We start from the raw sequence: 17,015 nt of genomic DNA, 5'->3' as shown, positions 1-17,015 counted from the left end.
TTTTTTAGTGAAAACCGATAGTAAGCAAAACATTTCGTAAAAAACAAAAAGCCCCGTGCCGAATTGTAAATTTTTCTAAAATTTACAAAAGCACTAACAAAATATCATGTTGAAAACTCCCACGGTGTGTGTGTGTGTGTGTGTCCTGCTCCACAGTAGTTTACCTGTTACCCGGCAGTCACTCGTTCAGCAGGTGTGTCTGGCACTTCCCTCCTCCGTCTGCAGAGCCTCGCGCCACACCGAAGTGCTGCAGTACCGAGACTGGACCCCGGGGGGTCACGGCAGGGGTCAGGTAGGTCAGGGAGGGACGGCAGAGGAGACGCTGAAGCCTGCGGCAAGAGTTTTAATGCAGATGTTTCCAGGACCAGTGAGAGCGTGATGATCATATCCTTGCAGGGGTCACCCGACCGTCCGAGACATTCAGCCGCCTCGCAGACTCATCCTGGAGAACAGGAATAAACACCAACATGACACGCAACATCTCGCGACATAAACAGGCTGGATTGGAATGTGCTCAAGACAAAACAAAATATTTCCTTACGTTTCCAAAACGGTCTTCTAATGTGTTTTTTTTCAGTTTTAAACACAATTTATATATTCAACAAGGTAAACATGTATATACGGTGGCTGAGACGCTGCAACAAGAAAACATGCAAACAAAAAAATCCTGTCAAAATTAATAAACATCTCTGGATCAGTTTGACAGCACACAAAGCTGCACATGCTCACACAAACCAATTAAGAAACACCTGCAGATACTCACATACAAAACAAATAGAAGTATCGCCATAAAAAGCAGAAACACACTACATTATCTATAACATAAAACAAACAAAACAAAAAAAGTGATGCAAAGAGCACAGACCGCAAAGGGGACCTCAAATAAATGAAAATCATGGCAATTAACCATGGTTTATTATAGTAAAAGTAAAACTATGTATTGATTACGATTATGGATAACTGCTGTATGTAAATAGCTCATTATTAAATAGGTAAGTGTGGTTGATTTTATATTTTATTTATTTTTATTATGTGTTATTTTTAAAAATATATATATTATTATATAAGTATTTACAAACATATGTTATTTTCTCTTCTGCAGCTTTGCAGCTCATTCGTATTTGTTTGTGTTGTGAGTTTTCTTATTTTGCAGGTGTTGTTCCTATTTGCATGCAGGGTTTTTGTATGTTTTTTGCACACGCGTTGAGCTTCCTCTCTGCTAACGATGTTGTATTAATTGTAACTTTTTTCATAGTAGACCACTACAGTTGTGCTTCTCACAATGTGCTTTTTAGGAGTTCTTCATTTGAAAAGTTGATGTTTTGTTGATACTATTTATTTTCACATGCTACTTTCTTAATGTAAGGATAATGAAAAGTGACGAGTGTTAGAGACCGAATCAACCAAAGAATAGTCTTAATGAGTTTAGGTTTTAGTGTTTTTTCTTTCAGATTTGCTATAATTCTGGAATGTTTACATTTGGATTTTTATACCAGATCTTCCATTAATGTGCTCTGTGCCTATTAAACAGCTTACAGGTTGTCAGGTAATCTTGTGAAAATGTTTTGCATTATCTGATAGGCCATTAAACGTGGGACTGGTTAACCCCCTTTTCCGCTTGATTCTGGTGGTACAGTGATGTGTATGAACACAAAGGTTATGGGTTGGAACCTTGTGTCACAATCAAAATATTTGAGATTGTACATCACTGTAAGCATGTAATGTATTAAATAAAATTTATTTCTACTTCAGTCACGTTTCAAATCTATGGGCTTACTGATATCAAAATAATCCATTCAACCTTTACTGGGACTATTCTGTGTCTATGATGAGGCTTGTATGGGTCTTTCGCGAACATGTGTCTTGAACTAGCAAGAATATTTCAAGTAGGCTATACCCGAAGGATAAACTTGCCCTAGGATTCCACGTCACACACAATCAAATATGATCTTCACGAGAATATCGTAACGGTGTCCGTGGATTGATCCCAGGCTTAGGTGATATGACCGATGTCCTGTTGTATCTCCCGGTACATTAAAACTGCCTTGAGCAGGACTTGATAGGCTGCTTCCCAGCACACTGAGCCAGGTGGACCTATCGCCCCCTCCTTCTGGCCCGGACCAGTGACGTTCACAATCACTTGGTCCGCACCGACACCCCACCCGAACGTGCCCCCTGTGACCTCCCTGAAGACGAACATGATACACATATGTCATGGCCACCTGCACAAGCAATGCGACAAAAGGTAAATGTATCCCCCCCCCGCCGCACCAAAAGTTACACATGGCTTTATCCCCAGTGATGACACCAGTCGCACTTTACCTTCATCTTCACACACGCACAATGCCTCAGTGTATTTCCAACTTAACAGCAACAAACAACAACTACAAAACTAACGTGCAACAGGCCGGGGGGGCCACCCCTTGTGATGGAAGACTCCATCTAGAAGTTTTCCATAGCCCCCAGCTAGTTTTATTCCACCACCTCACGTGGTTCCACGGGTTTGTCAGCTCATTTAGGACTATGGTTCAGAAAACACTATACAATCACCAGAAGTTCTGCATGTAAGAAGTAAAAGCACTATATGATCAACAGAAGTCTAAAAATAAAAATTGAAGCCTGTGCAGGAATGCTGCTGGTCTGCTGTTTTCTCTGTTTCTTGTGTTGCAGGAATATGCGTGATGCTACAGCCGTCTACAGAAGCAGTACCCTGGTGTAGAGCATCGATCAAAGAGAAGACAAAGTCATCTGAGTTAAACTGCACTAGAAATGGACTCCAAAGGAAACAGACTACACCAAAGACTTCATGACGGTTCTCTAAGCTATATGATTTTCTGGTGTGTCTCATGTAGTGTATACGGACATGTTACCACCCTTTTGTGTTGTTATAGTTTTGAAAAGAACTATTACACCCAATCTAAATCTAGGACATGACACTGAAGTTTTATGTACCTGTAACTATTTCAAGATGGGGCTTGTGTTAACAAACAGGCTGTAGAATGGACTTATGGAGGTTTAAATTTGTATTTTGTGAGAATTATTAGAACTCTCTAAGGGGGGACTGTGGGATTACAACTTTAAGAATCTGTTTAAGATCCGCTGATTCTACATCCTGACAACATCATATGAACAAACTAAGGGGATCTACTGTGTATTGGGCATTCAAGGTGAACATGTTTCCAGTGAGGGAAGTTCTGTTTCTGCACGTCTCTACTCTTACTGAGAGTTAACTACATGTGAATGTGTTACACATCTTTAGTTCTCGTGGATCCAGGTGCGACTCAAACCTTTGGTACTGTACTCTTAGGAGTAGGTTATGCTCTGAAGCTCACGTGCCCGGTGCGTGGAAGTCCTGAACGTCATATACAAAATACATATACAATCCCATGGGAGCGAGCCGTTATAGACAAAGGAACAAAAGATTCACAATGCTGAACAACTCTTCAGAAACTAGCGGACCAAGACCTACACCCAACAAAACAGGCAAAGTTTTCGTTTTAACTTAAGCATAAATTTGGACATCATACACCCCAGGTTGTACCATTTGGGTGTGTACACAGTTAAATAGTTTTTTTTTCCTTTTCTTTTTTTTTTTTTCTTTTACCTAGTAGGACAATTATAACTATCACAGAAGCTTGGGACTCCAAGAAGCAAAATATTCATGGAACCTTAATGGAATATGTCAAGAAATGCTTTCTTTTGCTTGTAGAGATATATGCATGCGACGTCCTTCTGTTGAAGCAGGAATCTGACTGTGATACCTGCACTCTATTGGGTGTTCTCAGAATGGGATTTTTAACAGAAGCACATGTGATGATGTGATGCTGCTCCTCCAAGCCTTCATCACCTCACTTCATGCATTTCCAGGATTGTAGGGTCCTGCAATTAGACATCAACCACACCTGTCATGACAGCACTTAACTCTTACCAATGACATTTTCAGTGGTGGTGTGACCAAGTCTATCCCTCAAACTCCTAATGACTTCCCATGTGGTTTTGTAATTAAAAAAAGGGGAACGTCACTGAAGACAGAACATGTAATATGCAAAAGCTCTGTGAGTCAAGTTAGACGATTTCTGAAGCCGTTACAAACGCTAGCCAATGATACAGATTTGGCCATCGGCCAACATTTCTAATGCTTTAGCCTCACAACCACCTTAGGATACTGCTTTCTTATAACCCAAATTGTCTCGTCTTTGAGGTCAGACTGTCCTCGGGATGCTGGACATAGCCGTTGTTCCTGTGAGACTCGGCTATGAGATACTGACTTAATCTTAGTTCCTGAATGATCCGGAAATGAAGACAAGATTTTAGCGAAGGTGAGCCTCCTTATCACTGTAATTCCAATGGAAAAATAGTCAAAAATGTACTTTGACTAACTGTGAATATGCTGTTCATGCTATTAATCACTCAGTTTAGTTTATCCTCACTGGACAAAGCCTATGCAGAAGTCTCATCACTATTTACACTGTCTTTCCTTCCATGGCCTTGATTCTTTCCAGGCATGTCTTGTTGATAATCAAAAACCTTGAGTAAGCAAACGGTTTGGGGTTAATCAACTGAGAGTTCAGGGTTTAGACTAAACGGTAAGTTACCATGCTTTCTGCAATCCACCCCATTTGTCCCAGTCACATTCATGCCTGTACTTCCAAGAAAAACTCACCCGCAACAGAGGTAACCAATGAAATGAGAAACAGGGTAATAAAACTAGACAGTAAAAAGAAATAAAAGCAAGTAATAAAGCAGACAGACAGCAAGAAACAATACTCATATCGAGCAAAGACCATACAGTGTTTTGGAGTGCTACTATGGAATGATTTTTTGTTTCTTTATTATTCAAACATTCTGTGTTTGAAAGTAAAACTAATTATTTTGTAATTAAAAAAATAAAAGAAAAAAAAGTCTTCTTATTTGCAGTGCGTATTAATCTTTTAAAATCTTTATTTTTCTTTGTGCACTTTAATACTTTTTATCACAAAACCACAAATGTTGCTTTCTTTTCTGGCGTCTTTTTTTGCGGGTCTAAAACTTTTTTTTGCGAGTTGAAAAGTTTTGCTTGCGAGTTAAGCTATCTCTCAGTGTGCGGTCTCTACCCACCAGGATAAAAGGCCTTTTCCTATTGGTCACTCTCGATTGAAGTCACAGGTTGACCACGCCCCAGTTTCCCCGGAATCCGCTGCACTGGCGCCACAGTCTGACAGAAGAGCGAGCGAGGTTGTATCATGACGAGCAACAGGTCGTATACTGGGTAAGATAACTAACTTAACATCTTAAACTCAGTGATAAGTCAACTTAATTATTATCTCCTCTCATGCTCTCCCATCTAAATACGTAACGTTAGCTAAGCCTGTTGTAGATTTGATTAGCCAACAGTATAGCTAACTGCCAGAGCCCCCAATAGTAAAGCGTCAGGACAATATTTTACCAGTCACAACACACACTGGCCCAGCTAACCAATCACAACACACACTGGCCCAGCTAACCGATCACAGCACACACACTGGCCCAGCTGACCGATCACAGCACATGCTGGTCCAGCTAACCGATCACTGCACACACTGGCCCCGCTATCCGATCACAGCACATCCACTGGCCCAGCTAACCGATCACAGCACACACTTGCCCAGCTAACCGATCACAGCACACACTGACCCAGCTAACCGATCACAGCACACACTGACCCAGCTAACCGATCACAGCACACACTGGCCCAGCTAACCGATCACAGCACACACTGGCCCAGCTAACAGATCACAGCACACACTGACCCAGCTAACCGATCACAGCACACACTGACCCAGCTAACCGATCACAGCACACACTGGCCCAGCTAACAGATCACAGCACACACTGGCCCAGCTAACCGATCACAGCACACACTGGCCCAGCTAAACCGATCACAGCACACACGGCCCAGCTAACCGATCACAGCACACACTGGCCCAGCTAACCGATCACAGCACACACTGGCCCAGCTAACCGATCACAACACACACTGGGCCAGCTATCCGATCACAACACACACTGGCCCAGCTATCCGATCACAGCACACACTGGCCCAGCTAACCGATCACAGCACACACTGGCCCAGCTAACCGATCACAGCACACCACTGGCCCAGCTAACCGATCACAGCACACACTGGCCCAGCTATCCGATCACAGCACACACTGGCCCAGCTACCGATCACAGCACACACTGGCCCAGCTAAACCGATCACAGCACACACTGTCCCAGCTAAACCGATCACAGCACACACTGGCCCAGCTAACCGATCACAGCACACACCGGCCCAGCTAACCGATCACAGGAACAGCTAACCCGATCACAGCACACACCGGCCCCGCTATCCAATCACAGCACACACCGGCCCAGCTAACCGATCACAGCACACACTGGCCAAGCTAACCGATCACAGCACACACTGGCTAACCGTATCACAGCACACACTGGCCCAAACCCGATCACAGCACACACACTGGCCCAGCTGACCGATCACAGCACATGCTGGTCCAGCTAACCAATCACTGCACACACTGGCCCCGCTAACCGATCACAGCACACGCACTGGCCCCGCTAACCCAATCACAGCACACACTGACCCAGCTAACCAATCACAGCACAACACTGGCCCAGCTAACCGATCACAGCACACACTGGCCCAGCTAACCAATCACAGCACACACTGGTCCAGCTAACCGATCACAGCACACACTGGCCCAGCTAACCGACCACAGCACACACTGGCCCAGCTAACCGACCACAGCACACACTGGCCCAGCTAACCGACCGCAGCACACCCTGGCCCACTATATCCGATCACAGCACACACTGGCCCAGCTAACCGATCACAGCACACACTGGCCCAGCTAACCGATCACAGCACACACTGGCCCAGCTATCCAATCCGATCACACTGGCACACATCTGGCACCAGCTATCCGATCACAGCACACACTGGCAGCTATCCAATCACAGCACAGTCTCTCTCTCTCTCTCTCTTTTTGTTTTGTGTGTGAGAATATGTCACATTAAAAACACACACACCATATAAGATATTATATACACTATATTCTAACAAAACAACAGGCCTATCTCTCAAATGTAACTCATTGTAGAATCTCTGCTGTCTCTTTATGAATAAATGAATTATTCATTTCAGACAATGTGAAGTAGGCTAATAAATAGCAGTGAACGTTCGGACTAGGGCCGGGGTGTCCTGGAATATTAGTATAGTGCTCATAGGCTATATGCTCTATAGCAGGGATGGGCAACTCTGATAGAGACGAGGGCCAGCATTTTTCTTCTTTTCTTCCTTACACCCAGGGGCAAGATTACTAATCCACCTTTTCGCTGTCTTACTCAATTTCCTTTTTATTGAAGGAAATTAAAGTATAATTAATGTAATTTGTTTTTAAAGATTTGACTAACTATAAAACTTGTGCAGTTAATCTAATTCAGAAGGAAAACTTTGTTGTCAGTTGACAGTAATATCACCCCAACAAATAAACATCTCAGTTGCACTGTCTGTAAATTTGCAACAAACAAATGAACATAGGTCCTATTTTTAATTACAGAAAATTCTTAAAACAACATAAGAGGACAATTAAAAAGGGCTTATTAAAAATAAATAAATAAATAGTTATTGCAAATGGTACCATAAAATAACCGGGTAACTGCAGGATTTTTAAAATAAAATTTAAAAGCTTTAAAGACCTTTTAAGACCTGCAATTCACATTTCAGCCTTTAAACTATTATTTAGAAAAGAGAAGAGTCAAAAGTATCAATTATTATATTAATTTAAACAATTAGGCTATTATTAGTCAATTATTATACTATATTATATTATATTACTGAAAAAGCAAACTCGTTCTCTGCAGCAGTGGGGTTCACTTCCGGATCTATCAGTTTCACCGGTAACCGCAGCACAAAGCAGCACTCAGGTTTATACAGTGAAATCACATCCGAATTGAAGTATAATCTACATACTAATCTATATTGTGTAAGGATCCACCCGCTGGCCCAAAAAGCAGAATTGCGGCCTGGTCAAAGGTTTAATGCGTATTCGGTCTTTTATTTGAGCTTCTGAATTTATCAGGATTTAGTTTGAATTTTAGTCTAGCTCCGTGTTTAATCTGAGTCCAGTTTCACGTGATATTTGAGTATTCTGGAAATCCCATACTTTCAATTATTCGTTCACTGCAGACCAGGTATCGCTTTAGAAGAATCATTTCGGTCGACTGAATGCTCTTCCCGGACACAAACTCGTCAGTCTGATCTTAAACATTGGATGCAGGGTAAATATCTACCTTTAAGTCGGTCGCGCCCTGCTTACTCGTAACAAAAAGCATAGTTTTTATACATTTACGAAAACTGCAACTTATTTAAGACAGTGATAGTCAGAAATCGAAATGGACTCAATTGATGTGCCCCATGCTCCATCTATTAAACCTTTCGTATGAACAATCCTGAACACAGATTTGAGGTAATACCTTCGCTTTAATCTACTAGTAATAATGAATAAATAATTAAGAATAATGCAGAATAAATCAAATATAACAATTTATTATCAGTCAGGTAAAATTGTATCATGCCAATTACATAATGAAAATAATTAGAAGCCAATTTAGAAAGGATAGTGTAATTGTAAATCACATTGTAGTTGTGTTGCAACTTTGCTCCTGCACAAAGACACTGTAGCCATATTGGGAACGGCCAAGCGATCCATGCAGGAGGCACACAAATTTAACATAGTCACACATGTAACCGTTATCCTAATTTAAGACACATGGTCTAAAATGCATAGCAAAGCACTCAGGTGTTTTAGAGAATAAACTTAACTAGCCAATGTGTACATGTAGTAGCACAAACAACTATACAGTGTGCTCTGTAGGCACAATGTGTTTAACACAATTACATAATAGTATACCTGACTTCAGGAAGATACATAATATGGAGCATATGAAAGACACTCCCACACTACGGGCTTTCGCTACAGAATCGCCCAGTAGTGTTTTGTCACTTCCCTTAAATACTCAGACCAGATAACAAAGAAATCTTCAAATCAGCTGTAAAAACATAAAAGACCTTTTGGTTTTTTAGGCTCCCGTGATCACATCAGGGTCACACCTGGCTGGAGATAAACATTCTCACAGAGCCCTAAAGGGGGACACACCCCCTTCTCAGCAGAACACAATTCTACAAAAGTTTTCAATCTTTCTTATAATACAAGTGACTACTGTGAAATTGAGACCATTTTACCAATCGCACAGAGACCTTTAAAATGATACCAAACATGAAAAGTTTACAATCAAGAATCCTGAAGATATAGTAAATGTTTTATGTGAGCGTAACAACTTTTAGATGCCTGGACCATGTGCCCTGGGGGGAAGGAGGGGTGAAGGTACCAAAGAGCAAATGGTCTTTCTTCCAGATCTTCCTATCTGTTCCTATTTGCATTGCGAGAGTTCCTGAGTATTTGTCTTCACAAAGAATTAATTTCATAAGGAAATAATTTCACTCCTTACAATTGCAATTCTTGTCTTTCTGTCCCCAAATTTAAGAGCTCTTATAATTAAGACTTTCTGTATCATTTTAGAGTTGACATGGCCTTAAATTTAAACGATTTAACTTCAGACTTTTTAAGGCCCCGCCGAAACCCTAAGAACATAGTTCAGTGCAAACACTTCTGTCATGCATTTGGCAAAAAGCTTTTGTTGACAATGCATTTTACATTTGAAATTTGAGGAAAGTGCAACAGGGCGTCCCTGTTTGTAGTGGTGTGATGATGATTTAAATAACATTTCCAAACACTCCAAACATATAAGTATCCCCTTGAACTGGGTAAAAAGATCATCTGTTTACCATCTTGACTGGAAAATGCTGTTTTTATGGTCAGTTTTTCATTTATTATTAGCTAATGTTAGTAAATGTTAGAGTGCACATCCTACTCTCAAATTAATACGAGGAGCGGTTGGAACCTAGTTAACTCTCCTGGTTGGAGATAGTATTAAACTAAAAGCAATCTTTACGTGACTTACATTTCAAATATTTTAAAACTGATCATCACTCTAAAATGATCCAGCGGGCCGTACTACTGCGGGCCGTATACGGCAGTTTCTGTTTCTTATAAACAAAAATAGATTTCATTCACTTTTGTCGGCTCTCAGCGTCACTTTATCTGATGCTTTTCTTTGACGGCCGATGTGGACTTCTCCAGAACATCCAGATGGCCAGTCCGCCCCTGGGGTTCACACATTTACATCATGAAAATGTTCCGAAACCATGTTTGGTGTGCTTTTCATGTGTGATTTTCACATGTGGTCAGTCCTGGGGCCCCTGCTCTGCACATGTTGCATGTCTCCCTTATTTAACACACCTGATTCAGATCATCAGCTCGTTAGGATATCTTATTAACGAGACATGCGAAATGTGCAGAGCAGGGGGCCCCCGGGACTGGAATTGAGAAGAATCAGTGTTTTAGGGAGTAACACAATATTGTAACGCATTACTTTTAAAAGAAAGACTGCTTTGCACCTATATATTATGATCTCAGATTTATGATAAACTTATACGAGACAATGGTAGCCTATATTACCTATTTCAGTTAATGGAATGTAAATATTGTGACCATACTTTTTACAGTAAATTTATATAATTTATATAAAAAAACAGTAACAAAAAATAAATAAAAATAATAATGCATGTTTGATTAAGGTTTAATTTGCTTGTATGTTAGTGACAGTGGTGTATTGTAATGAAGTAACAATACTTCGTTACTGTACTTAAAGGGATACTCCACCCCAAAATGGAAATTTTGTCATTAATCACTTACCCCCATGTCGTTCCAAACCGGTAGAAACTCTGTTCGTCTTCAGAACACCATTTAAGATAATCACCTCATCATCTGAAACTCAAATTGATTTAATATTTAGCAACAAACCAGAAAGAATAAGTCAATAAATGTATTAACAGGACTATCAGATCAGAATCTTATATTAGTGGTAAGAAAATTAACAAAACACAGGTTTTTATATCAACAAGAAAAGGAAAATGTGCTTAATATTATACAAAAAAGACTTAAAAACAAATTTGGAGAGGAATTTAAAAAACTAGATTGGAATGAGACTTTGTCTACACATAATTTAGAAGCTGCCTCTGAATGTTTAATGGTAACAAGATCAAGGGTGAATTTAGTAAAAATGTCACTTTTTCTAGAAAGAAGCAGAATTTGATTTGGTTAAATGAAGAGTTATGGAAGTTAATGAAACAGAGGGACCATGCTTTAGAAACAGAGCTTAAATCAGGGTCAGCTCATGATAGAAGGATATTTCAGCACGTACGTAATAAAGTTATAAAGGAATTGAGAAAAGCAAAATCAAATTTTTTATTGATCTTATAAATGATGCAAAGGGGAATAATAGAGATGTATGGGAGAATATCAATAAAGTACGAAAGAAAAATAATAAAAACGATAAAGGTATGGAATTACAGGTTCATGGAAGTTTAATTCAAGATAAGCATCAAATTGCTAGTGTATTTAATAAATTTTTTTTTATAGACTCAGTTCAAGATTTAACACAAGGATTTAGTGTGAGAAGTAAGGATATTATATTACCAAATCATGATCTTACTGTTTTTAATATTTCTGAAGTATCTGAGTCCTATATAATAACAATTTTAAGCCAGCTTAAGAGTTCTAGGGCCAAAGATGCTTTTAATTGTGACTCTGTATTTGTTAAAAAGTATGCAAATGTTCTTAGTACACCTATAACTCATTTAGTTAATTTGTCAATAAAACAATGTCATTTTCCAAGTGCCTTGAAGTCAGCAGTAATAGCACCTATATTTAAGACTGGCGATCCTGCTAATGTAACGAACTACAGACCTAGTTGTTTCTAAAGTAATTGAAAAGGTCGTTTGCAATCAGTTAATAGAGCATTTAAATCTTGGTCAGTTTCCATTACATCGTATGCAGTTTGGATTTAGGGTACATCACTCTACGGAGACAGCAAACTTAAAAATTAAACCCAGTCTTTATAGAGGAGATGTTGTTGGTGCTGTCTTCCTTAATAACAAAAATGCATACAAAACCAAAAATAATAATACAATTTTACCTAAATGATCAGGGTTTAATTTTTCTACTAATACATTAACATGGATGGAGTCATACTTAAATTTAAGAAAACAATGTACACAAATAAATGATGCATGCTCACCATTTCTTGACTGCAATATTGGAGTCCCACAGGGGTCGGTTCTTGGACCGATTTTGTTCAGTGTATACATTAATGATCGGCCTTCAGTTTGTCCAGAGGTCCAGGTTCAGATGTATGCAGATGATACAGTTGTTTATACTTATGCGAAGACAAAAGAACAGGCTGCTATCAAACTTACTGCTGCACTGAACAAAGTCTCAGACTGGCTGTCATTCATGCCTTACCCTTAATGTGAGTAAAACTGTGGGAAGGTTTTTTTTTTTTTTTTTCTTCGATCAAGTTGATGAGCATTGTCCAGATATTCTAGTTAAAGGAGAGGTCATAAATATTGCTGAACATTAAATATTTGGGAATATTATGGATTCTAACTTAAATTTTATAAAACATTAAAAAGGTCTCTAAGAGTATTAGAGCAAGTTTGATGATCTTCAGGAATATCAGGCACCAGTTACCTAGGAAAATCAGATATGCGATCACTGACTTGGATTTGTAATTTAATGTAGTATGATGTGATATTGTATGTGTTATATGTATTGTTTGTCACTTAATATTGTAATTTTGTATCAACATCTTGCCCAGGGACTGCAGATGCAAATTATCTTCATAGCTAACTCTGGCAGAACACTGTTGTTGTGTTTTGTCCCTGTACAAATAAACGAAATAAATAAAATAAAATGAACTGCTCTTAATCTTCAGTCTGCTGCAATAAAATGTTCTTATTCCATCTCTAACAGTCTGTGTAATGAGACTGTGTTTATTTCCTCTACTGTGTATCTGAATGACTTTAACTTGCCCTTTGTTTTGATTTTACATACTTTACAAAAGCTACTGTAATTCAATCCGTTACGGCAGAGATTTGCATGACAAGGATTTATATAAAACAAACAAGCAAAGTTCAAGTCTACAACATGTCGAACATACAAATCAATCATAAAGCCAAAAACATTAAGATTATATACGCAGCATAAATATTGCTCTCATTACAGTATCTTTGATGCATAAACTGTGAAAAAAAAAAAAAAAAAAAACCTGAGTATGCTTTTCCTGAGATTACCTGTTCTGCTAAAACCAGCAGCAAAATGTCAATCGAGAGTCATTTTTCAGAGATGAAGCAGATGCACATTCAGCATCACTGGCTGTTAGCGGTCTAACATCGACAACACATTCGATCAGAGGGAAGAAAGTTCACTTCAGGTTAAATGCTATACAACATAACAGCATATATAGATCCTATATTGAACATTTCAAGAAAAAGCACTCGAAAATAGTATTTAGCTCTAAAATTTTTCCTCATTAAATGGCCACATAAACTGGAAACTCCTTGTTATTTTCCCCATAGAAATGAATAAGCAATTAAAATAACTAGGATTAATGTCACGGTTTCAGGATTTAAGCATTTAAACAAGGATCCCTTAATTCAAATTAAAGATTAAGATTACATTATAGTGACTCGCTGACATTATTTAAATAAATATACTCATCACATTTGATATTGGTACTGAGTGACTGAAATATCTGCCAGTTTTAAACATGTAATCAGCTAAAATGGGTAATCATGTGTCAAATCAAAGATGCAGCTCTTACTACACTAATATTTAACAGTTGATTAATAAAAGACTTCCTCTTGTCCATTTTTCAAGGGTCAGTCTGTTGAGTCGCATTACTCTTCTGGAAGACATTTCCCTCTGGCTGAATCTTCCACGAGAGTGTTGCATAATCCGTTAATCCATTCTCCGCAAGTCTCTTCCCTATCTGAAGCACAAACAGACTTGTACATCTTAACACTCTTGTTAAGTTTCTCCAGTATCACTATGCTTTCCGTATACTGTGCATGCTCTTATATGAACTCACCTGCAGCAGAATCTCTGTCTTCACTGCAGGATCATTCACATTTTGACTTGATCTGATCTCCAATCTCACCGTCTGTTTGCGTCTCTCTGTGCAACACGAAAATACACACAGTGATCAAAGTATGATGGAATAATAGAACATTTTGCAGTAGTAGTTTTTTTTTTTTTGTATCATTGTAGAAAAATAACTGCCAATCATGCTATTATCCAATTTCTTCTACAAATTCAGGACACTGAAATAACATTTGTAAAATAAAACAATGAAATAAACAAAAACAATAACCTTGGTGGGTTTTTGTTAAATGTGAGCCAAAATCATCACAATTAAAAGAACCAAAGACTTAAACTACTTCAGTCTGTGTGCACTGAATTTATTTAATGCACAAGTTTCACAATTTGAGTTGAATTACTGAAATAAATGAACTTTTCCACGACATTCTAATTTATTGAGATGCACCTGTATATAAAGAATGAAACAAATCAATATGAATACATACAAAATTCAGCAACTAAACATAAAAGACAGAATCTTCTGAATATCTCAGCCACTCCACAAAAACAAAATAACAAAAGAACTAAATATATAGATATATACACACACAAACTAACCCTTTTTATATATATTATATTATCTGCAATTACACATCTCGTCTAAATTACAAAAAAAAAATAAAAAATTACAGGACAGCGGATTAATCAAAGTTTCGCACTTTTAAATCAAAGTGGTGAAATGTGTGCAAATACTCACCAGTATAGCAAACAGAAGGAAGGGTTATTGTACAGTTCACATCATTGAGGTCCCCCGCCGGAGTCACTAACACGCAGAACTGCTTCCCTTCCCAGTTGTTCGGCTGAGTGGGAGCCCACGGCATGAACGTGGATGGGCTCTGATCGGACCAGACCCAGGAAGCGTTCTCATCTGTCCGACTGAGTCCGGTCCACACGTCTCCATTATGAGACTGCCGTATGACTCTCATCATCTCATCCCCATCTGTCTGGTCGTCGATGGTGGCCAGATCAATGTAATTCTGTCTGCAGTGCATCTGTGCATCTGACCAGCTCATCAATTTCGGCACAAAGTAAAACATACGAGTCTGTGAGAATGTCACATGCGTCAGAGCTGAAGATAAAAGAAATTTAATTAGTTAAATGTGTATGAACTACAGCTATGTTGTTGGAGTTTTGAACTGGGTTGAAATGAACTAAAACTTTAAATTCGATGTTTGACAGGTGCCTCTATGACATTATCCTTGTTTAAAAAAATAATAAATAATGAAAAATTAACCAACCTGCCAGAAAAACCAAGAGCAAAACCCTCTTCATCATGAATCACCTATAAGAAAACAAAACTAAGCTGTTATTAAAAAAAAATAAAAAAAAAACAAAAAAAAATCTGTTTCAACCTACAAACTAACCATGGTACTAAAACATCAACGCTTTATCAAAATGCTTCCTTTACCAATACATGAGTAGTTGATATAAAAAAAAAAAAAAAAAAAAACCTCTCAAAGTAATGAGTGGATGAATGGAGGGGAGATCAATCACTGCGATTACTGCCAACTCAACTCTTCTAAGTCTAGTTAAATTAGACCAATTAAAAGGTCAATACACATTACTTATCAAAGACTGCTTCACTTTAGGCATTAGAAAGTCACAAACTCTTCTGGAAGTTCAAATAATGACTTCTTACCAGTGGTGTGCCTCAGGGTTCGGTGCGCAGCCCGCTTCTCTTCTGGATTTACCCCACCTCACTGCGAGACAAAGGACATGCAGCTCTATCTATCTCCTCATTCTCAAAACCACACCTCCTCTCAGCTCATATCTCTGCCTGTCCTTCTGACATATCAACCTGGATTAACAAACACCAGCTGAAATCTGTGAGGACACAAACTCCTGATCATCACGCTCAGTCCATTAGTTAACAGAGTCACTAATACCAGACAGATGTAAATTAATATGAAATGAAATGTTTTAAAAATAATTTTAAATCAACTAAAATTGAAATTTTAGAAAAAACAAAATAACAGATTACAAATAGTCATTCACATAACTCAATTTTAACTAAACACATAAAATTCTATAAAAATATAATACATAAAAATATGTAAAGAATACAATAAATAAATTGCATAAACAAATAAACTACATTTAACAAGTCAATTAATAAACATTTAAGTAAATATAAATATATATGTGTGTGTGTGTGTATATATATATATATAGATGTTCATATATATATTATATACATATATATATATAAATAAAAGAAAGACACATAAACCAACCTACTAACTCCTTCCTTTTCTTTAGATTGTTCTGTAATTACACTTATTTGGTGTTGTCCTGGTCTAAAAGTGTTTTCCTCATTTGTAAGCTGCTTTGGATAAACAAAAGTAAATGAATAGATGTAAATGTAGTGAATCCACCAGGCGCATCAGTATCTGTAGGTTTGTCTTTACTAATCACTGATCCTGGTCATTTGCAGGACCTGCAGTCATTATTTAGTGCACAATATTTCATTTATAAACCCTACAGATAACAGCCATCATACGATCGGGTACAGTCTCAAGAATAAGTACAGCCAGCTCGCAGTTAAAAAGCATCTATTCTCTCTTTCAGTAAATGTGCTCAAGGCTATGGCTATACTGCACAGAGTCATGCAAACAGAGCTGGTTTGAATGCGGATTTGAATGTTGAGATAGCATGAGACAACCTGCTAAAAAAAAACTACTAAAAGTGTAAATAACAGATTTGTTGTCTTGATCAATCTAAAACCTCAAAACAGAATAGAAGATAAATTTATACTGGGCTCTTACAGTTACACAGCAACACGTCACTGATTTCCACTGACACCCAGTCAAATGTAAAGTCCATCACCTGTTTCACAATGAATGACACACCACACCATTTGACCCCAACAATAAGGCTTAAATAAGAAACAAGTTT

At 38.3% G+C, this 17,015-nt stretch overlaps 1 protein-coding gene across 6 annotated transcripts; it reads right to left on the bottom strand.

Annotated features, from left to right (window-relative positions):
* Positions 1–13,074: 13,074 nt before the first annotated feature.
* Positions 13,075–16,818, bottom strand: LOC109092947 (C-type lectin BfL-2-like). 6 transcript variants are annotated; one of them, XR_006155122.1, is made up of 6 exons: positions 15,760–16,134; positions 15,359–15,402; positions 14,818–15,189; positions 14,071–14,156; positions 13,727–13,971; positions 13,075–13,672 (listed from the first exon to the last, which is right to left on the bottom strand). XR_006155122.1 is itself a non-coding variant. In XM_019106663.2 (6 exons), exons 3-6 carry the CDS (start codon positions 15,393–15,395, stop codon positions 13,855–13,857), a joined length of 612 nt encoding a protein of 203 aa, XP_018962208.1. In that variant the 5' UTR covers positions 15,396–15,402; positions 15,760–15,944; positions 16,355–16,818; the 3' UTR covers positions 13,075–13,854. The 6 variants fall into 6 exon arrangements, 5 of the variants coding, with proteins under 5 accessions (XP_018962208.1, XP_018962209.1, XP_018962210.1 ...); XM_019106663.2 differs by adding an exon at positions 16,355–16,818 and having other exon boundaries at positions 13,075–13,971; positions 15,760–15,944; XM_019106664.2 differs by adding an exon at positions 16,355–16,818 and having other exon boundaries at positions 13,075–13,971; positions 15,760–15,918.
* Between the last annotated feature and the right edge of the window lie 197 nt (positions 16,819–17,015).

The sequence above is a fragment of the Cyprinus carpio genome, chromosome B7, assembly GCF_018340385.1.
Source record: "Cyprinus carpio isolate SPL01 chromosome B7, ASM1834038v1, whole genome shotgun sequence".
NCBI classification, from domain to species: Eukaryota; Metazoa; Chordata; class Actinopteri; order Cypriniformes; family Cyprinidae; genus Cyprinus; species Cyprinus carpio.
The sequence above is the reverse complement of the archived record's forward strand: the minus strand, read 5'-3'. Positions and strand labels throughout refer to the sequence as shown.

What these genes read in the sequence shown, in the direction of transcription:
- LOC109092947 (XM_019106663.2), bottom strand. Translation starts at nt 15,395, where the DNA reads ATGATGAAGAGGGTTTTGCTCTTGGTTTTTCTGGCAG. An exon ending in TCCTTCTGTTTGCTATACTG is followed by an intron (nt 14,157 to 14,817) that starts GTGAGTATTTGC and finishes CGTGTTGCACAG; the next exon opens with AGAGACGCAAACAGACGGTG. An exon ending in AGACAGAGATTCTGCTGCAG is followed by an intron (nt 13,972 to 14,070) that starts GTGAGTTCATAT and finishes TTTGTGCTTCAG; the next exon opens with ATAGGGAAGAGACTTGCGGA.